Genomic DNA, 22,106 nt, shown 5'->3' with positions numbered 1-22,106 from the left:
TGAAAATGCCATTTGTACAGCGCAACTCCAAAAAATACACAAGTTGGAGTATATCTCTGAAACACACCCACACAAACTTGCATTGAAGAGAGCGAGTAAGTTGAGGGGCTCTCTCACCACTAGAATTTTATGTCACCTGCAGTGGTGAAGCTTAGCCACATCCAAAGAACACTCTGTTCTTGCCTTTTTCCAAAACTGAATGAAGCCGATAGTGCCACAAACAGAAAAGCTGCTATAGCCGTGGTCAATAACTTCATACCTACCATCCCCCCCAACCCAATTAATTAGATGTGACCCTGGGTTCAGCTAAAGAAGCAATTGCTCTCTTGACGGAGTCTTTGTTCAACCAGTACTTAGTTACATCTATGAACAGAACATACAGCGGGTAGACAGGAAGAATGAGCTCCTCCTGATGTAGAAAATCTAGTCTTTAAGAAATGTTCACATTTCTTTCACTGCTGGGATTAAAAAGCTCCACCTGCTTGGATCTCTGCACAGCAACTATTTCCCTCAAGAAAATAGTGATATTGCCTTATAGTCAGTTCATTTCCAAATCTCTCCATTTGCCCCTAAGTTGTTTACTATGGTGTTTTTAAAATCCAGAATTCCATCAAAGGCCACGATTGCATTTGTTTTCTTGAGTCTCTTCAGTCTCCTTTATATGGGGTTTCCTGCTACCCAATGCTTTTCAATAGACATTTTTAGAAGTATAAGATTTACAGAAAAAACCTGAAATATGGGAATTGTACAACCCACACCCAGTTTCCCTTATTAACGTTTTACATTAGTACATTTTGAACAATTAAAGAACCAGGACCGACTATCATTATTATTATTTAAAGGACATAGTGTGATCAGATGTTCTTAATTTTCACCTAATGTCCTTTTTCTGTTTCAGGATCTCATCCATGATGTCACATTACCTGTAGTTGTCATGTCTCCTTAAGCTCCCCTCAGCTGTGACAGGTTCTCAGACTTCCCTTGTTTCAATGACTTTGACAGTTGTGAGACGTGCCGGTCAAGGATTTTCCAGGATGCCCCTCTACTGGACTTCTGCTTATGCTTTTCTCGTTAGAGTCACGTTACTGGTTTTGAGGGAGAAACAGCACAGGGGCAAAGCGCCCCTTCGTCACATACATATATCAAGGGTCTACAATGTCAGCATGGTGTGCCCATGTAGTTATTGACCTTGACCACCTGCCTGAGGCAGTGTTTGTTGGGTTTCTCCACTTTTATTTCTGACACTGGTAATTTTTTGTCTCCTCTCTTGGTTAGCTTGGCTAGTAGTTTAACCTTTTCAAAGAGCCAGCTTTTGGTTTTGATTTATTTCTATTATTTTCCTATTTTCAATTTCATTGATTTACTTTTTTTTTTAAAGATTTTATTTTTTATTTATTTATCTTCAGAGAGGGAAGGGAGAGAAGAGAGAGAGAGAGAGAGAGAGAGAGAGAGAGAGAGAGAGAGAGAGAGAGAGAGGGAGAGAGAGAGAGAGAAACACCAATGTGCAGTTGCTGGGGGTTCTGGCCTGCAACCCAGGAATGTACCCTGGCTGGGAATCGAACCTGGGACACTTTGGTTCCCAGCCCGTGCTCAATCCACTGAGCTACGCCAGCCAGGGCTTGGTTTACTTTTTAAACTTATTTGCCTTGCTTTATGTATTGTTCTCAAGAAGACTAATGCCCTCCTGCTTTTATTTATGTCATCGGTCTATTTTCTTCTAGGCCCAGATGATTTTCCCATATTAACTTTAAAGTCTAATAGTTTTACTAGGATATGTCTAAGAATTATTTCAGAATAATTTTCCAGGAACATGGTGTGCCCTTTCAATACATTGAGTCAGATCAATTTTCTTTCTGGACAGTATTTTTGGATTTTAAATATTTATTCTATTCTCTTTTGTTGTGTTTCTTAGGAACTGCAGTTGTGTAGATCAGGGGTGTCAAACTCATCTTTTCAGCCCCTCACTGGGGGCTGAAACAGTTTTAGGACCGTATAAATGTAACCACTCCTTAACTGTTAAGGAGTTGAAACTACATTCGGCCCTTTGAAGGCAACCACGAGGCTGCTGTGGCTCCTGGTGAAGATGAGTTTGATGCCCCTGGTGCAGATAATGGGTCACTTTTGCCTGTTTTCTACCACGGTTACTTTTTCGGATTGCTTTTACCTCTGTCCTTGTTTCAGGTCATTTTCTTGGTTGTTTTCATTTCTGTCCTCAATATCTCATTATATTTTCCACCAAAACTCTTTTATCCTGGGTATTTTAATTGTCTTCTTTTCTGAATATCATTGAGATTTTTCTTAAATTTTCCTTCTGTGTTCTGTCAACTCTATTTCATGTCTTCCTGTTTTATGTCCATATATATCCTGAGTTTTTGAATTTTTGATGAGGTATTATTTATATCTGTAAATTTGTTGTGAAAATAGATTCATTTGGGAGTATTCATTACTAATAGGAATCTTAAAAAAATAGAAGTATTTTTCAGGCATGGGCATTATCACTAACTACATGCAACCCAGTATTTTAAATGAGTAAGTAATGCTTCTTAAGAAAGAGCTGAAGGTGCCGGTCCTCCTCCTCCTTTGTCTGTTTACTTTCTTGCTTCAGATTTAAAAAAACATAAAAATTGAGGCTCCCAAACTAGTATGGTGATAACTGATTTTAATGAAAGTGGCCCTTAAGAAGTTCAAGTCTTCCATTTTGAAGCAGATAAGATGACCTTGGAAAATTGTTCATTATACTCCAGGATGGCTTAATTCCATTTCTATGAACATAACTCTTGTCAGTTTCATAAAGCTGCTGAAACAAATTGCCACAAACTTGGTGGCTCAAAACAACATAAATGTGTTAAGTTCTGGGTGGCAGAAGTCAGAAATCAGTGTCTCTGGGTTAAATTCAGCTGTTTCCGATGGTTCTTTATTGGAGTACATCAACGCAGCCGGAAGTTGTCTATACAGTTACTGATCTGGCAAACGCTCTTTTCTACCTCCCATCGTCAGAACACCAGAACCAGTTCGCTTTCATTGTCAGGGTTATGTTCCCTTTCCTTAGAGTTACATCAGCTCTGGTCCAGTGTCCCCGTTTAGTCTGCGGGGGCCCTGGTCAGTTCATCACTCACCAGGGCTACAGTGTTCTGTACAGCAATGAAGTCATTCAGGTTGAAGCTGGTGAAGAGCAAGTAGATGCCATTTAGACAAATGTTTGGCAGCATATGGTTGATAAATATCGATAAACAACAGGGTACATTTACAGTATTGGATTAAGTAGTGCTCAACTCTTTTCTTGGCACATTTCATTTAAAAATTGGGTCTACAAAAGAGACCGTGATTCTGGAAAGCAGCGTGTAAACTGCAGCTTTGCAGTTAATCCACGAAGACTCAGCTCATGTGGACCATCAGATCTTCAAGCCAGGACAGGATTATTTTCAACTCAGGGCTTCCCAAGGAGTCACATTGTGGGGACGTTTCTCCACACATCTCATTGAACTGGGAGTACATTTTTGGAAAGACAGTTAGAATATTGCAAAACAGAATCTCACTACTTAAGTGTCCCAGACTGTGTGGCTGGGCTCTAGTGTGAAAAGAACATGTCAGACAAGTTAGATTATGAGCGCTTGTCAAAATCTTATCTCCTATTTGATAGCAAGGGAATCCGTTAGAAAAAAGCCTGGCTCCTCAAACATTCCTCAAGTGGGATCCTCTTGGAATGAAGTTTAGACAAAGTTGGCAAGCTGTTACACTACTTTCAGTCACCCTGTAGCCTTTTTTAAAACATTTTTTAGATTTTATATTTATTTTTAGAGAGAGGTGAGGGAGGGAGAGAGAGGAAAGGGAAGAGAGGGAGAGAAAGAGGGAGAGAAACATCAATGTGAGAAACATTGACTGGTTGCCTCCTGCACACCACCATCCAGGGACCTGGCCTGCAGCCCAGGCATGTGTCCCAACCAGGAATCAAACCCACAACCCTTTGGTTTGCAGGCCAACACTCAATCCACTGAGCCACACCAGCCAGGCCCACAGTGTAGGCTTTTAATAACTTGGCCATTTAAACCTGGGTCGTAACATCCTAGGGCCATTTCCCTGAAATGAGTAAGGCCATGTTCCAGGGATATTGAGTAGTGTGTGTTGCCTGTCTTGAATGTGGGGTATTTTCCCTACTTGGTTCTTCCTTTTGGCCAAGAGACTCTATGGCTACAAGAAGAATTTCCTCATGGATGATTATGATGATGATGATGATGATGATGATTTTTGTGCTAAGACAACTGAGATTGTTGATAGGTCCATTTTGTTTGTCTTGCTTTTAGTTTTAATATTTACATTTTCATAGGCTGTGGATATTAGACAAAGGCTTATTATTAACACAAGTATAATAAAACATGTATTCCTATTGATACCATTTCCTGAAACTCATTTCCAACATCAAGAAATGCCAGATACGGCCCTGGCTGGTGTAGCTCAGTGGATTGAGTGCGGCTGCGAACCAAAGTGTTGCAGGTTTGATTCCCAGTCAGGGCACATGCTTGGGTTGCAGGCCAGGTCCCCAGCAACCGCACATTGATGTTTCTCTCCCTCTCTCTTTCTCCCTCCCTCCCCTCTCTAAAAATAAATAAAATCTAAAAAAATAAAAATAGCATAATATTTAAAAAAAGAAAAAAAAGAAACGTCAGATAAATTCCAAAAATGACTAGTTTTGTGGTACCTGTTTCATGTTGTCCACGGACCTAAGCCTTCCTGTTCTCATGTGGCGTGTCACACAACCGGCTTCCTTGTCACAGGCCCTCTCTCACACCTACTTCCTATGAAGTGAGCTCTCTCATCTGGTATGATGTCATCTGGGATCCTGTGCTGGTGGATCGACCCCTCTGTAAATCCCGACAGTGGTGCTGCTTCAGGCCCTGGCAGCAGGGAGGGCAAAACCATCCCCAGCGCACGGGCCTATTCCCCTGAGTACACACTTCTGGCCCTTGCAGGACGGAAGGGCTCCATGTCGTCAGGCTGCCGTGGAGTAGCTGGCTGGTCTCCTGAAACAGCGATGCCACCTCAGGTACCCAGGGTGCGTCTTTGGGGCTGGCATGCTGAATATTCAGTGGTGGCCGTAGCTAGATCAGTTCTGATGAGGGTCCATGCAGGTGGCCCCTGGCAGTCTCTGTCTCTGCCCCTAGGGCCTTTCTTCATATGCCCTTTATGTCAGCACTCTGGTTGAAGTCAACCTTCATTATTAGCATTATGTATCTTTAAATATTATTCACAAATGAGAATGGTGTATTAGGATACATACTGCTTATAAAGCTACCTACATTAATTCACTCCCCAAACTGAGAAATCACCTCTCAGTACATTCACTCATCAAGTGAATCCTCATTTCTCTCCCTTTCTTTCTCTCCTTTCCTTGGACAGGTCACCTCTCCTGAGGGCTGCTGTATGGTGGTTTCCTGAGATACCTGCCCACCATCCAGGCTTGAAGACAGGCCAGCAAAGGGAGAAAGGAAATTGGAAAAACTGGAAGTATCAGCGGTCTCGGCGAGATGTAGGGCCGGAGCTCTGGCGCCTGCTGCCCTGCCAGGCCACACTTGGGGTCGTTAGGCATTTCCAAGACAAACGTCGTCTGGGTGGAATTATAAGGCTTCATTTGATCAATGCTTCCATATGACAAGAGGATATGGGAATTATATCCTGTTCTTTAATTACACATATTATTTTTACTGATCTTGAGTATTTCCCTAGTTTAGATGTGTGCAGTTTTAGAAACTCAGTATTTCTATGCACCAATTATTCAAAATCTCTAAAGAGCAGTTTTGCAATACCATAGGGTTTTCTTTCCTTAAAGACTACCAATATTTACAACGTTGCAGAAGTGGGGAGGACCTTAACAATGTCCATGTACAGTAACTAGAGCATTTACATTACAGAGATTAAGTTTTCCATCTCTGCCTCCAAAAGTCTGGGTTTAAAACCCAGTCACCTGACTTTGGGCAAATCAATGGACTTCCCCTAAGTCTCAGTGTCTTCTATAAATTGGGGATGACGATGGTAGTAACACTCGCCTTATGGTAGTGGAATGAAAAGTTAATGCATCTAAGTGCTTACCATAAAACCTGATGCACTGGATAGAACAATTAGTGTACAGTATTTATTACATATTTTTGTGCTAAAATATAAAGCAGCAACAAAAATCTAAATGTGAAAGCTATAGAGCAATTCTATTGTTTTTAAAAGATTTGGGTATTCTAAAGACTCACAGAAATCATTCATTCATATATTCACATATAAAACGAATATTAAGACTCGCTATGCTCCATATATTATGGACTGCGGAGAAAACACAGTTAAAAAATAGAGAAAAAGCCTGTGCAGCATTGCAATAGTGAAGAGGTGGAAGCAATCAAAGGTCCCATCAACATATGAATGGATAAAGAAATGTGGTACATAAACACAAAGAAATACCATTCAGCCCTAAAAAAGAAAATCCCGGTCACATTCCTGCTGTAGACAGGAATGAACCTCCAGGACAGTATGCTAAGTGAAATAAGCCAGTCACAAAAGGAAAACTACTATATGACTCCATGCCTATGAAGTGTCTAAAAGAGTCAGAATCACAGAAACAGAAAGTAGAAAAGTGGTTGCCAAGGGCTGGGGGGAGTGGAAGTCAGTGGTTAACAGGGACAGAGGTGCAGTTTTGCAAGATGAAAGAGTTCTAGAGATCTGTTGCACAACAGTGACATTATACTTAGCACTGCTGAGCTGTATGTTTACACATAGCTAGGATAATAAATTTAATGTATATTCTTTTTAACACAATAAAAATAATTTTACAAGCCCAGCATTTTGCAAAATGAAATGCTGACCTTATTATCATTAGGTGGAACAGTTCAGGCCCAAAAGTAAAATAACAGTATGAAGATACCAGCAGCCCAGTGGGTCAGCTGCGTGGCTGCCGCCACCGTCTGAGACGTGTAGCGAAGGACACCACTTGGGGCATGTGCAAGAAACACCCACTATTTCATTTGGTCTCCACAATAAGCTTATGTGATCAACACTCCCCCATCCCCCGTTCTGTAGATAAGGAATTGAAGGCTTGAGAGATGAAGTAACGTGCCCAAGTGGTGGAAATGATTTTGTACTTGAGCGGTCTCACTGTGTAGCCCATTCTCCAAACCACGCTGCTACAGTATGTCTTTGGGGAGGTGAGGAAATCTGTGGCTCAGGCATAAGGTAACTGGTGCAATAGCGGAAGGCAAGACTGATAAGAGGCGAAAGTGGAAGATCTAGCAATGGTATAAACCTTTAAGGAGGTTAAGGCTTAGAAAGGTGGGTCTGACTCTATGAGCCAAACCTAGAAAAACAAAAACAGAGATCAGTGGTAAAGTCAGAAACAGTTAAATCAACATTCTAGGCAAAATAAGGAGAGAGAGAGAGTACAAGAGAGGAAGCAATTACTGAAATTTCACAATTCCTGTGGGTAAGTGCTATCAACACATCTCAACACAGCTGCTTTTGAAAGAGTTGCTTCCATGTGCCTACTGTGTTCTTATGCATCTATCTCTCCCTCTGCATAAACTGTATGTCATCACAGATATCAATCTACGTATTATCTATTTGAACATCTTTACATATAGTCATTCACAGTAATCATGTGGTGAAGAGTTCTAAATCACTTTAATATTTTCATCTTATTTTAATGATTACTAAGTTATTTTTAACATAAAACTTACCATCTCAATTATTTTATAAGTATATTTTAAAGTTTATTTATTTATTTTTGGAAAGAGGGGAAGGGAGGGAGAGAGGGAGAGAAACACTGATGTGTGAGAGATACATGGATCAGCTGCCTCTCGCATGTCCTCAACTGGGGACCTGGCCTGCAACCCAGGCACGTGCCCTGACCGGGAATCGAACTGGCAAACTTTCGCTTCGTAGGCAGGCAATCAGTCCACTGAGCCACACCAGCCAAGGCTCAATCATTTTTAAGAGTTCACTTCAGAGGTACCTCCAGTAATATCTTTATAGCACCCAAAATATATAAAGAACTCAACAACAAAAAAACCCACAAATAACCCAGTTAAATAAGGGGCAGAGGCCCTGAACAGATACTTTTCCCAAGAAGACACACACACGACCAACAGATTACAGAAACAGATGCTCAACATCCTGAGCTACAAGGAAAACGCAAGTCAAAACCACAGCGAGATGGACACCACCCCACACCGTTAGAGCAGCTTTCATCAGAGAAGTAACAAGTACTGGAAAGGATGTGAAGGAAACACTCGGACTCTGTTGGTGGGAATACAAATCGGTGCAGCCCGAAGGTTCCTGTAAGAGTTAAGAATACAGATACCGCGTGGCCCAGCAGTCCCTCTTCTGAGTATCCTATACACCTGAAAAATTTGACAACTTATTCATAATGATACGAGGTCTGTCCACAAGGTATCCAGCCATGTACTATGGAAAACAGAGACATTTATTGAAGATACAAGAAATATTATACACAGGACAATGGCACCCCAGTCCCCGTCAAAGCAGGCACCTTGGGACCTCACACAGTTTGCCCAGTCATATTTCTCACCAGCTGCCCCATCCTATTTTCCTGCATCTCATGGAAAGTTGGAAATCTCTTCCCTTTCAAAGGTGATGCTAGTTTGGGGAAAGACCAGAAGTTGCAGGGCACCAAATCTGGGCTGTAGAGGGACTGGGTCAACCTGAGTGATTTGATGTTTCGCCAAAAACTCTGCACGAGACTTGATGTGTGAGTGGGCGTGTTGTGATGAAGCTGCAACTCACCAGCTGCCCACAGCTGCAGCCTTCTGAATCAATGAATACTTTCCATGGAGGAATGTTCAAGCTTAACACAAAGTTTGATGCAGTTCATTGCTCTACTTGCTCAGTCATTTTGAATGCAATGGCCACACAGTACACATTCTCATTCAATGGCATCTACTGCCCCCACTGACTAGTAAAGTCGTCACTGTTCACACATGTGTATTCCAGTCCACTCTCCTTGCCTGCCAGGTTACACTGATATCATGCAAACTGTTCTCATTATATTAACAATGGCTGGACTTTTTCCTGACAGGGTGGGGCAAAAGTAGGTTTACAGTTGTGAGTAGGCAAAAGTTTACTCTTGTATTATTATTATTGTATTATTTTCCATATGAACTGCAAATCTACTTTTGCCACACCCGCTATATACCCTCGTGTTCACTGCAGCACTATTCACAATAACCAAGATGTGAAAACAATCTAAGAAAACAATCTAAGTGCTTTTAGACGGATGAGTGGGCAAAGATGTACAGACTTCCGGCCAAGATGGGGGCGTGGGTAAACACACTATGTTTCTCTGCACAGCTACAGCAAAAATTACAGCTAGACTACATGACATGATATTTCACCCAGGCTTGTCAGAAAATCGAGCTGTATGGAGTCAGACAATCAAGAATTTAAAGGAGCCACATTCATGCAGACGGGTGTCTTTTCTACAACAGGCCACCCTAGTAAGACAGGGAGTCAAAGCAGCTCCACATAATACACAGAAACAAACACAGGGAGGCTGCTAAATTAGGCAGATGAAGAAATATGGCCCAAGGAAGGAACAGAACTCAAGGAAAAGAACTAAATGAAATGGAGGTTAGCAACCTGTCAGACGCAGAGTTCAAAACACTGGTTATCAGGATGCTCACAGAAATCATTAGTACTGCAACAGCATAAAAAAGACCCAGGCAGAAATGAAGGTTGCATTAAGTGAAATAAAGAAAAATCCACAGGGAATCAACAGTGGCGAAGATGAAGCCAAGTTTTAAATCAACGACTTGGAACATAAGGAAGGAAGCAGCATTCAATCAGAACAGTAAGAAGAAAAAAGAATTTTTAAAAAATTAGGAATAGAATAAGGAGCCTCTGGGAAATCTCCAAATATACCAACATCTGAGTCATAGAATGCCAGGAGAAGAGGAAGAGCAAGATATTGGAAACTTACTTGAAAAAATAATGAAAGAAAACTTCCCTAATTTGGTGAAGGAAATAGACATACAAGTCCAGGAAGCACTGAGTCCCAAAAAAGTTGAACCCAAAGAGGGCCACACAAAGACACATCATGATTAAAATGCCAAAGGTTAAAGAGAGAATCTTAAAAGCAGCAAGAGAAAAGGAGAGTTACCTATAAAGGAGTTCCAATAAGACTGTCAGCAGATTTCTCGAAAGATACTTTACAGGCTAGAAAGGACTATCAAGAAGTATTCAAAGTGATGAAAAGCAAGGACCTACAACCTAAATTACTCTGTCTAGCAAAACTATCATTTAGAATAGAAGGGCAGATAAAGTGCTTCCCAGACAAGGTAAAACTAAAGGAGTTCATCACCATCACACCATTACTGGAACTGGTAAAGGGAACTATATAGAAGATCAAAACTATGAACATTAAAATAGCAACAAATGCACAACTATCAACAACTGAGTCTAAAAAACAAACAGCAAACAGGCAGAACAGCAACAGAATCATAGATATGGAGATCATTTGGAGGGTTATCAGCTGGGAGGGGGGAGGGGGAGGATGGGGGCAAAGGTGCAGGGATTAAGAAGTACAAATTGGTAGGTACAGAATAGACAGGGGGATGGTAAGAATACTATAGGAAATGGAGAAGCCAAAGAACTTAGATATGCATGACCCATGGACATGACTTAAAAGGGAGGGGATTGCTGGAGGGAATGGGGGTACCAGGTGGAGGGGGACAAACAGGGACAACTGTAATAGCATAATGAATAAAAAATATATAAAAGACGTATATATATATATATATATATATATATATATACACACAACACAATAGAATACTACTCAGCCATAAAAAAAACAAAATTTATTTCATGGCTTTTGAAAACATGGATCGATCTTGAGAGTACCATGCTAAGTTTTAAGTTAAATAAATCAGATGGAAAAGAACAAGAACCATATGATTTCACCCTGGCTGGTGTGACTCAGTGGATTGAGCACTGGCCTGTGGACCAGAAGGTTCCGGTATGATTCCTGGTCAGAGCACATGCCTGGGTTGCAGGCCAGGTCCCTAGTTGGGGGCATGTGAGAGGCAACTGATCAATGTTTCTCACACATCAATGTTTCTTTCCCTCTCTCTCTGCCTCCTCTCCCCACTCCAAAACCAAATAAAATCTAAAACAAGGAGAACCATGATTTCACTTATTTGTGGGGTATAAAGCAAAGCAACACATGAACAAACTCACAGACAGACAATACAGTGGTTACCAGAGGGGAAGGAGAGCCGGAGGGAGAACGAACAAAAACAGGCTCAAATATACAGACGGGGACTAGACTGTGGGTGGGAGCACACAGCACCATATTCGGATGATGTATTACAGAAGTGTATGTCTAAAATTTATATAATGTTACTAACCACTGTTACTCCAATAAATTTAATTAAAAAATAAACAACATGCCTACTATGAAATAACTGAAGGTGTGCCAAAGACGCAGCTATTTCCTACAATATTCAGTGAAGATCAACAAGCCAGGATTATGGTGCACACATACAAACGAGCATGTGGCCGACATTGGAAGTCATACTATGGAAGAGCAAAGAAAAGATGAATATATTCAAGGTGTACTGTTAAATACACACATAGAAGAATAGCTTTCAACATGTTAACTAATGCTAATCTTGTCATTCTTCTGGTTAACAAAATTCAGCGTACCTTACAGTTTTCAGTATTAAGTCAAATTCATTATTGTTGTACTACACAAAATAGCAACCCATTATATCAAATGGTGCTAATAGAGGCAATTTTTTCTTCTTCAGTTTTCATTATGTTGCAAATATGCTACAATACTTTTTAACTGGTAGTTCTTTTTAAAGCTTAATTATAGACCTTTCTTTTGCATAGCTTTAAAATTATAATACTTGCAATAAAATGAAAAATACAGGAATCAAAGACACCAAAGATGAAGTAAAAAACACTCAGGTATTATGGAGTAATATATTAATCCTCATTTTAAAAAAATCATTTATTTATTTTTAGAGAGATGGGAAGGGAGAAAGGGAGAGAAGAATCAACGTGTGGTTGCCTCTCACAAGCTCCCAACTGGGGACCTGGCCCGCCACCCAGGCACATGTCCTGACTGGGAATCGAACTGGAAACCTTTTGGTTTGCAGGCTGGCACTCAATCCACTGAGTCACACCAGCCAGGGCCTAATCCTCATTTTTATTTACTATAAATGTTATCCTAAGTTAACAATTATAAAATATGAAAAAGCAAATTTATTCCAAATTTGACACCTCAGGTTCAAACCATTATCTTACATGAAAATGTCAGAAGTCTATTATGTATTTTATTTTTTTAAAGATTTCCTCAGTTGAGGAGGGAGGAAGAAAGGGAGAGAAACATTGATGTGTGAGACAAACATCAACTGGTGGCCTCTTTCATGCCCCCAAATGGGGACCTGGCTTGCACCCTAGCCATGTGCCCCAACTGGGAATCCACCCACCGACCTTTTGGTTCACAGGCCAGCACTCAATCCAGTGAGCCACACCAGCCATGGCAGAAGTCTATTACATGTTTTAAAAACTCACAAGAAATAAACATGTTTTATCATCTGGAATTATACGCTTTTAATTACTTCTGAGCAGTGCAATAAGTGAATGACACTGATAGTTTAGGAGAGAAGCAGGAAATAATTTAACCAATAGCTCTTTATCACCATTCTTTAATAGCTGACATCTAAACATGTTCCTGAAATGAACAAATAAAGAGTATATTGTATATAGAAATTGGAAGTCAATAATTTTGAGTCTTAACAACTAAAATTATAAAATTTAAAATCTTTTCCCCATTCTTATATATTAGCTTTCACTTATTCACATGCAACCATACTTTTCCATTACTCAGTTGATTTGTTTCTGAGTGCCTGCCTTAGATGCCAGGTGCTTGGTCTAAGTTTTCAAGCAGAGTTATTATTCCGCGTCAGTCACTCTATCCAGTTGTCAACAGTAATTAAAGCAGGACCTTGAAGAACAGGTCAAAATTAAGTCAATATTTAGTTTAAAAATAATTATATAACATACCAAAGGTCATGGAACATAAACCATTATTAAGAAGTGTTCAGTGCTAAAATGCCTTTTCATCATAAAGCTATCATACATACATGCATATATAACTATATATATATTTGTGGCTGCTGCATCTGATGTTTTCTTTTCAGACGTACTTGTAAAATTTTTTGCTACATGACCTTTTAAAGATTTTTAAAAACTAGCTATGAGATAAGTGACTTGTCACACAGTGAGACAGCAACACAACTGATATACATTGTTAATTTTTTCAAGTAATGTTATGTACAGTTTTATTGCCAGTATATGCACAACAGTAAGCATAGAACTATAAATACACAATGTAATTAACAGTAGAAAACAAAACTGTTACAGGTAAAGGGGAGGAGATATAGAGAAACTTTTCCTGCTGCTAGAACAGAAACAAAGGTAAAAGCCTATGACAAATCATCCATTCAGTACTTTTGTCTTAAAGTCTTTACATACATTTCTACATTTTTTCAATTAAACAAAGAAAGTACAGATAACTCTGTTAACAACAGCAAATTGCTCCCTAATAGCTATTTGCCTTTCCAGTCAAATTCACTTTATGTTAGGATTAAAAAAAAGTCAAGATGAGCAATCGTTAGTATCCTGGTTCCAAATTATCTACTTTGTCTTCCACCAAACCCGGTAATTTTTGCAAGTTGGCTGCACACGGAAAGAATAGATGTAGCAAAAGGTGATTTAAAAAAGTAACAGGAAATCACCCTTTAAATAGTTTTCCAAAAGACACTATAGGCAGCAGCTCAGTTAAAAGTATTAGCCCTGAAGAGGTAGAGAATTTGAGCCCATTATACAAGGTCATAGCCTTGGCACCATCTTCTCTCTCATCAGGATCAACGTTTTCAAGTAAGACAATTTCATGGTAAAAGGAAACCAGGTTCCACCATTTAAACAAAAGGTGCTGGTCGACTCCCATGTCTCAATAATTAGTTTGTTTATTAAATGAGAAACAGAAGACTGTCAAGGACATACATGCACTTGATTTTTTTGTCTGTTTCCATTATCAAGTTTATTCATAAGTGAATTTGATATTAATAAATATAAAAAAAGCATCATTCACAACAAAGACAAACAAACCAAAAACCCTGCAATGAAACCTTCTATTTTAATAAGTATCAAGAAAAAGACAGGCAGATGATTTGGTGCAGCTTTCTTGAGGGGTCATAGAGGGACATGTTTTAAATAAAGATGGCAAGATCAATAACCAACAAACAGGATCAGTTTTACAAAACTGGCTGATTCTGTAACATTTCTCTTTGAGGCATTAGTTTTAAACTACCGGTAACCCCAAAGAAGTTGCAACTAATGACATGTATCACCGTCACACCGACAGAGTCCAGCTGTGGCTCAAATTAGTCTGCTTTGTTTCACGTCATTTCAATATTTCTAGCATAGGACATGATAGGAAACAAAACTAAAGTAGCAATAAAAATATTATTCTGCATTTGAAAAAAAGCAAAAAAAAGTTTTAGACTGTTAAACTTTTAAAGCTTTAAGCATTCCTGTTTAACCAGCATTAAAAAAATTTATACAGTCATAACACTGGCAAAGGTTAATGGGAAGACAAATAAGTACAAACATGTGAAATGATGAGTTTGATTTAAAATTACTTTGTATTGATCAACTGTTGTTAATACTGCTTCTTCTTGAATTTGGAATAACTATCGAAAAGTTACATGCAGACTGAGGATAGTCCTCTGTTACAGAAAATACAAAACAAAACAAAAAACTAAAACTAGGAAACAATGGTAAGTTCCAAAAGATGTATTTGAAAATTTCCTTTCACTGATGAGGGTGGTCTGTCTGTCCTTCCGTTGAGAGACCTGGTTCACGTCAATGAGCGTCACTAACTTTGTCCAGAAACATCAGTAGTGGGGTCAGCTCCTCCAGAGCCTGTCTGTGCACGTTTGATGTACAGATTCAGTAGCTTCATCTGAAGATTGAAACCAAACATGTCATTTGAGCAAACTGCTCTAAATTATAATGATCTCTTAAAAATTATATACACATATGTGAGCTTTAAGAGGTAGATTTTTTTTTGAGCGTTTTATTTTTTTAGAGAGGGAAAGGAAGGAGAAAGAGAAAAGAGAAAAGAGAGAGAGACAGACAGACAGACAGACAGACACATCAATGTGCGGTTGCTGGGGGCCGTGGCCTGCAACCCAGGCATGTGCCCTGGCTGGGAATCGAACCTGCGATACTTTGGTTTGCAGCCCGCGCTTTAAAGATAGATTTTTTAAAACATTTTTTATTGTTGTTCAAGTACAGTCTTCTGCCTTTCCCCCCACTCTTCCCCACCACCCTAGCCCTAAAAGATAGATTTTTTTTAAACTGAGGGGTTATTATAATGCCCATTATTGCTGACAATTAGAAACCACAAATTTCTGTTTGCTTATGATTGAGTAGTCTAGCACGTCCTTTCAGAAAATGTTGTAGTGTTAACATACATCAATTCAAGTACATTTGGAAAAAGAAGTCATCATCAAGACAATAATGACAAACACTTAAGCACTATGTGCTATACAATATACTGCCTTATACTGCCTTATAACTGCCTTATACGATCTCTATCTTCAAAGCATTTTATATGCGAGGACACCCAGGCACAAAGCGTGTGAGCCCCTGCCTCCGTTCTCAGAGGCGGGAGAGAAGCAGGCCAGCAGAGGAAATCAGGCACCGGGGTTCTCGGACCCAAGATCTTAGACAACCATGTCACTGTCCTCTTAATAAAATGTTTGTGATTGCTCTGATCATTTGCAGTCTTTATGTATGCCACCATATTTTTACAAAGTTTGTAACTGGTGTGCATACAACTGTGTTCCACTTTTTTTCATCTGATGTCATTTCCAAACATTTTTCTCCCATCTAGTTACTTTCTTCACATGCAGTATCTCCGGGTGCCTGGTATTCTGAGAAAGTGCCGAAGTTTAATTCTTCTGCAGACAACTCTAGATTATTAGGGCTTAATTTAAGCTCATCACAAAAGGTGGGATACATTTTTCTTTGAAAACTACTTTACTGTTCAAAGTTTCTTTTTTAACATTAACTCTCTGATTCAAAAGTTTTTAACCCAGTGTCCATGGGATTCAGGAATTCATTGAATCCTCTGAAGCTACGTATAAAATTTTCTGTATCTATTTATTTTTCTTGAAATGAGAGTTTACCTAAATCTCAAAGACCAGGTAAAAATCTTAGCTGAGAAAGAGTTAAGCATCACTGCTTTAGTCTATGTGTCGAGTATAACTTATATAGGTATTTAATATAAGGTGTATACCTAAGCTCATTTTCCTTCTTATGTGTTTTTTCTGCCCTTTTGCTATTTTAAACATAAATATGATCACAGTAATGACAATCATTAGGATTTGAGGAAACTCTAACTGAACACAAGCATCTCCTATTACCTTGCTTGTAAGCCATAACTCAACAATGATAATTTATCCTCATCCCCTAGAGTAATTTCAAAATTTTGATAGTATCAAAGAAACGAGAAAAGCAAGACTTATTTTACTGATTTTTTAAGCCTTAAGAACTAATTGGAGAAATTATTTTGACATACCAAGTCAAAGTTGTACACTTTATCTGGATCAAAATAAGAATAGAAAGAGAACAAATATTTACCATAGTTCGTAGGGGGAAATTTTAAATATGTTCAAGTGTTCCATTATTTGGGAGATATAAAGTAATCCATGAATATATAACCCTATCTGTTTTTAATTAAACAGTCTTTGGGGGTAAGGATTTGGTTGTGGGAGCGGCAAAGAAGTAAGCTGGCTATTGTAAGTAACCAGAGGCTACAGGCATTTCTTTCACAGCAATCTACCAACAACCCCAGCAAACTGACAAATATGAAAGCAGAAATAGCTAAAATGCAAATGGTAGGAGGAATAAATTGAATGTTCAAACATGACAATAAAAGGTGAATACAGATGGACCCTTTAACATAAAAAACACACAAAAATTTTGAAGATGGACCATGACCACCGTCCTCAGGGCAAAGCAGCTCTACTTACTTTACTGCCAGTGAGCTGACTGAGATGCGGTTTCAGTTCATCACCAATGACTGCATGCACAGCCACCAGGCAGAAGACACAAGCTTTCCGAACACTGCTCTCTGAGTTATCATAACCCTAAAACGAAAAGTCCCGATTAGCACTCCCAAGGGATCTGAGAAAAGTGCCGTTCTAACAGACACAGAAGATGCGGCTCAAAGACGAGGTCTCAAGGTTTACTGACCAGTAACTTTTCAGCCTTTTCAGGCAGAGACATGCCCTTCTCCCCTCCCGTTTCCCCTTTGGCACCTCCACTGTTAGCCTTCCTTATCAGGTTCTTTCTCATTTAGCTTGGAAAGCTGCAATTCTCTGAGGCTGCCCCTTTGCCAATGCACCCTGCAAAAAGTCTCCAGATTAACCTCCCTAAAGGATTCTGTTTTAGAGAATTCAATAGCTCCTCACTAGCCAATAAAACCTCAACTCCTTGGCCTGGCACTCCTATAACCCAGGCTGAATTAAGCTTAATATCTGTCCCATCCCTACCATTATTCTCAACTATTCATTCAACAAACATTTAATTAGTACCCATTGTGTGTATGGCATATTCATGTTATGTATATGCTATTCTTAGTATCAAAGCACAGACCAAGTAGAGATTTGGATCTTATCTTCAAGGACCTCACAATTTAAAATTTTAGGGCTTAGAATAGAGCCACAAAGGTAATGTTATAAATGCACAAGGAAATGAATGATTAATTCTCTTCAGGATGAGTCTTAATATAGACACAATATATTATTAGTGAGCCATTAAAATTACATAATAGAATATTATTGGATAGAGAAATTTCACAACTGATGATTAAGTTATGCAGAGCATGTTACAAAATATAATTCCATTTTTGTTATAATGTTTATATATGAATAGGTTAGTATACATAGAATAAAAACATTACATCTATGACCATAAATCAGTATAACCACTTTGGAGAGTAATCTGGTAATACCCAAGAATTCTACTTCTAGATATACACATAAGTACAAGAAGATACTAGCAAGAAATTTCATTGTAATGTATATTTGTGTTAATTTAAAAAGGGAAACAACCCACATTTCCATCAATAGATGAATGGATAAACAAATTGAGGTATAAACATAAATGGAATATTATTCAGCCAAAAAAAGAAATTTGAATTCATGCTACAATATGGATGAACCCTAAAAAGCTATGCTAGGGGAAATAAGGCAGCCACAACGGACATATGCTGTATGATTCCACGGACATGAGGGACCTAGAAAGTAGCTGAGAGACAGAAGGTAGAACAGAGGTTACCAGGGACTGGGGGGAGAAAGAATGGGGAGTTACTGATTAACGGATACAGTTTCCATCTGGGATGATTAAAAAGTTTTGAAAATGCATAGTGGTGATGGTGGTGTAACATTATCAATATTATCAATATATTTAATGCCACCAAACTACACACTTCAAATATGACTAAATGGTATATTTTATATTATGTATAGCTTACACACACACACACACACACACACATACACACACACAGAGCTATTTCTGGAAATTCTTGCTCTGTCTGAACATCTCAGACAGTTGCTTGCTCGTGCCATTAGTGTTGCTGGAAAGGGACTAAAGTAACCGAACCCCAAATCTGTCACAGTTTATTCCTCCATACTTAATTGCTTACCTGTATGAGGCCGGGCATAATCTCTGGTAAAAGCAGATTAAGAGTTTCCCTGGACACTCTCTCTATCACTTTTGTTTGCATTTTGATTGCAGCAAGGTTAATTGGGTAATCTGCAGTTTGGATGATGGGACAAAGCACTTTGATGCACTGCTCTGGACTGATTGAAGTGGCCAACACCGATGCAGCTTCCTCAGCGGATCTCACCACCTGAAACAAAGAGGAAGTTAAGCAAGAAAGTAACTTTTAAAAGTTTTATATTGTGTTCGGAAGTATAAACTTCATAGAATTGGTAACAGGGCATGATATCCGGGATTTGCTTGGAAAACACTACGGTAAACAAATAAATATAAAAAGTAAGATTACTGATAAAACAGGGTTGGCAAAATGGCAGTGACTATGGAAGCAATGGATTCATGGGCCTTTTTTATATCATTTTTCCTTCTTTTGTGTGTGTGCTTTTAAAGTTGGCTAAAGCAATTTTTAAATCATGCTGTGGTCTAGTTGGTTGTGCAGGGCAGTGAAGGCTCTCTTCGCCGGGACCACAGCGTGGAGTCTCCTGCATCAGACACGCTGTGACGCTGCTCACTGCTAGTGTCCCCAACTCAGGAGTGCTTCCGCCCCTTTTCACCACATCATGACAAAGTAAAACATTCACTGTGTTATCAAGTTAACACGCTCTTCCTCCTTCTGTTCATAAGGATTTCCTTTCTTTCTGTATTGGGCTTGGGGTGGGGCGGACAGTGGTTTTGCAATAAAGAGAAGATACGGTTGTCTATCTTCTTATTAGGATGTGTGATCTCTAAAGATGGTCTCGGAAAAAAGTGAACATCACTGCCTTTGATGCTTCTCTGGTCATGTTTCCCTTAGACCTCAATCTGTGAGAGTGCTCAGAAAGGCACAACGGAAAATACACTGCAAGTCAGGAGACCCAGGGCTAATTCCAGTCTAAGATGTCGACTTTATCGTTTGTAAAAGTAGGGGTGCTACAGGCATTGTTTGGGTCAGAAGGTGAATAACTAAACTACAAATACGAGTTTTTCAGACCTTCAGCAAGATGCTACAGATGTACCACTACTAAATACAGGCTGAATCTGAATAAAAATACAGACAGATTTAAAAGTCAAGACTCATTTTCCTATAAGGTTCACAGTCATATCTTTTGACAAGTGAATTACAGAGGGTTTCAATGTCTTCATATCCTCATCAGCACTTATTGCCTTTCTTCCTAGAATGTGTGAAGTGCTATCTCACTGTGGTTTTAGTTGCATTTTTCTAAGACTAATGATGTTGAGCATCTTTTCATGTGCTTATTGGCCATTTGTATATCTTCTTTGCAGAAATGTCAATCCTTGTCTTCTGCCCATTTTTTAATTGGGTTGTGTTTTTATTGTTGGTTTGTAAAAGCTCTTTCAATGTTGTGCTTGTTAGTTGCTTATCAGACACATACTATACAAAATTTTTCTCCTATTCCGTGGGTTGTTTTTTCACTTTCTTGACAGTGTCCTTTGAAGCACGAAGGTTTTTAATTTTGATGAAATCCATTGGTCATTTTGTTGTTGCTGTAAGTTACTCTTACTTGTGGCATTCTAAGAAACTACTGCCACCCTGGACGGTGTGGTTGAGTGCATGAAGTGCCAAACTGAGAACCGAGAGGTCGCCGGTTCCATTCCCGGTCACGGCACATGCCTGCATCATGGCTGGGTCCCCAGTTGGGGGCGTGTGAGAGGCGACGTATCAATGTTTCTCTCACACATCAATGTTTCTCCCCCCCATCTCTCTCCCTTCCCTTCTCTCTAAAAAAAAAAAAAAAAAAAAATCTTTAAAAATAAGTAACTACTGCCTAACTCAAGGTAACAAAAGTATACACTTACATTTTCTTATGAGATTTTTATAGTTTTAGCTTTTACATTTAGTTTTGATTGATTTTGACTCACTGCTATTGTGGTGGTGGTAATATCAGACTCTTTCAGGCAAGCTGTCCTCATTATTTTATTTAATAAACTTTTAACAGGTATCTGGCTCACATAGGCAATCTACTATGTTAAAATAGTAATGATTCTTACCTTCATTACTTATTAAAAAACCAAATTATTATTGATGAGTGGAATATAAAGATAACATTAACAAACTCTAAGTAAAAAACAAAGTGAACCAAAGAAGAAAATGAAATCAGATAATTTATCTCCTAGAGCTAGACTACTTTAGGAGAAAGGCCGTGATATCACCATAATTCATTTAACAGGAAATATATGCTTGCATCTCAATTGAACATTACCTTGAAAACCAAGGTAAGTGTTCATCAAGGAAATTATCGATAAGGGTACTTTTCAAGCAACATTTATGTTTCATGCAATGCAGCAGCCCCCCTATCATCTATGGGGCTCAGTTACCTGTAGTCAATCACAGCCTGAAAATATTAAATGGAAAATTCCAGAAAGAAACAATTTATATGTTTTGAATTGCATGCTACTCTGAGCAGCATGATGACCACCGCCCCATCCTACTCTGTCCCACCCGGGATGTGAATTATCCCTTTGTCCAGCACAGCCCATGCTACATACGCTACCGTCTGCTGGTCACTTAGTAGCCAGGTCGGTCATCACACCTGCTATGGTGATACCACAGTGCTTATGTTCGAGTCACTCTTATTTGACTTAATGATGACCCCAATGTGCAAGAGCTGTGATGCTGGCAATTCAGGTATGCCAGAGAGGAGCTGTAAAGTGCTTCTTTTTAGTGAAAAGGTAAGTATATTACAATAAAATATTTTGAGAGAGAAAGACCACATGCACATAACTTTTATTGCAGTATATTGTTATAATTGTTCTATTTTACTATTATTATTGTTAATCTCTCACTGTGCCTAATTTATAAAATAAACTTTATCACAGGTATGCATGTATAGGAAAAACATAATATATATATAGAGTTTGGTAACATCATCACTTTCAGGCATTCACTGGGGGTCTTGGAACATCTCCTGAGGATAAGCAGGAGGCTGGGGGAGAACTGCTATAATATCACAAGTACTAGCAATAAAATTATAATTTAGGAGTCGGGAAACTTACCTCCTTATGAGGATCTTTATGTGCTTCCAATGTTTTCATGACAGTCAGTTCTGCATAGTTTTTAAATCTTGCTGGCTGATGCCTCAGGATTTCTTTTAAAACCTTTAATGCCAAAGCCCTGATTGTGGGCTAGAAAGAAACATTTTAATGTTTTTAATATTTTCAGTTGTAGAAAGTCTTTTACATTTTCCATACCTGATATATAGGATCTTAATATCGGGGCGGGGGGTTGGGAAATCACACACAACTGCATAAAT

At 39.0% G+C, this 22,106-nt stretch overlaps 1 protein-coding gene across 19 annotated transcripts in view; it reads right to left on the bottom strand.

Annotated features, from left to right (window-relative positions):
* Positions 1 to 13,228: 13,228 nt before the first annotated feature.
* Positions 13,229 to 22,106, bottom strand: part of CLASP2 (cytoplasmic linker associated protein 2) — a 153,338-nt gene continuing 144,460 nt past the window's right edge. For all 19 annotated transcript variants that reach the window (XM_028518045.2, XM_036030544.1, XM_036030547.1 and 16 more), the window contains 4 exons: positions 21,850 to 21,978; positions 18,782 to 18,988; positions 17,103 to 17,219; positions 13,229 to 15,025 (listed from right to left, as the gene is read on the bottom strand). In XM_028518045.2, the coding sequence (XP_028373846.1) occupies positions 14,939 to 15,025; positions 17,103 to 17,219; positions 18,782 to 18,988; positions 21,850 to 21,978 (540 nt within the window). In that variant the 3' untranslated portion in view covers positions 13,229 to 14,938. The remainder of the gene's footprint in view (positions 15,026 to 17,102; positions 17,220 to 18,781; positions 18,989 to 21,849; positions 21,979 to 22,106) is intronic.

This window comes from Phyllostomus discolor, chromosome 7 (genome assembly GCF_004126475.2).
Source record: "Phyllostomus discolor isolate MPI-MPIP mPhyDis1 chromosome 7, mPhyDis1.pri.v3, whole genome shotgun sequence".
NCBI lineage: Eukaryota > Metazoa > Chordata > Mammalia > Chiroptera > Phyllostomidae > Phyllostomus > Phyllostomus discolor.
Note: the sequence above shows the minus strand (reverse complement) of the source record. Positions and strands in the feature narration are given on the sequence as shown.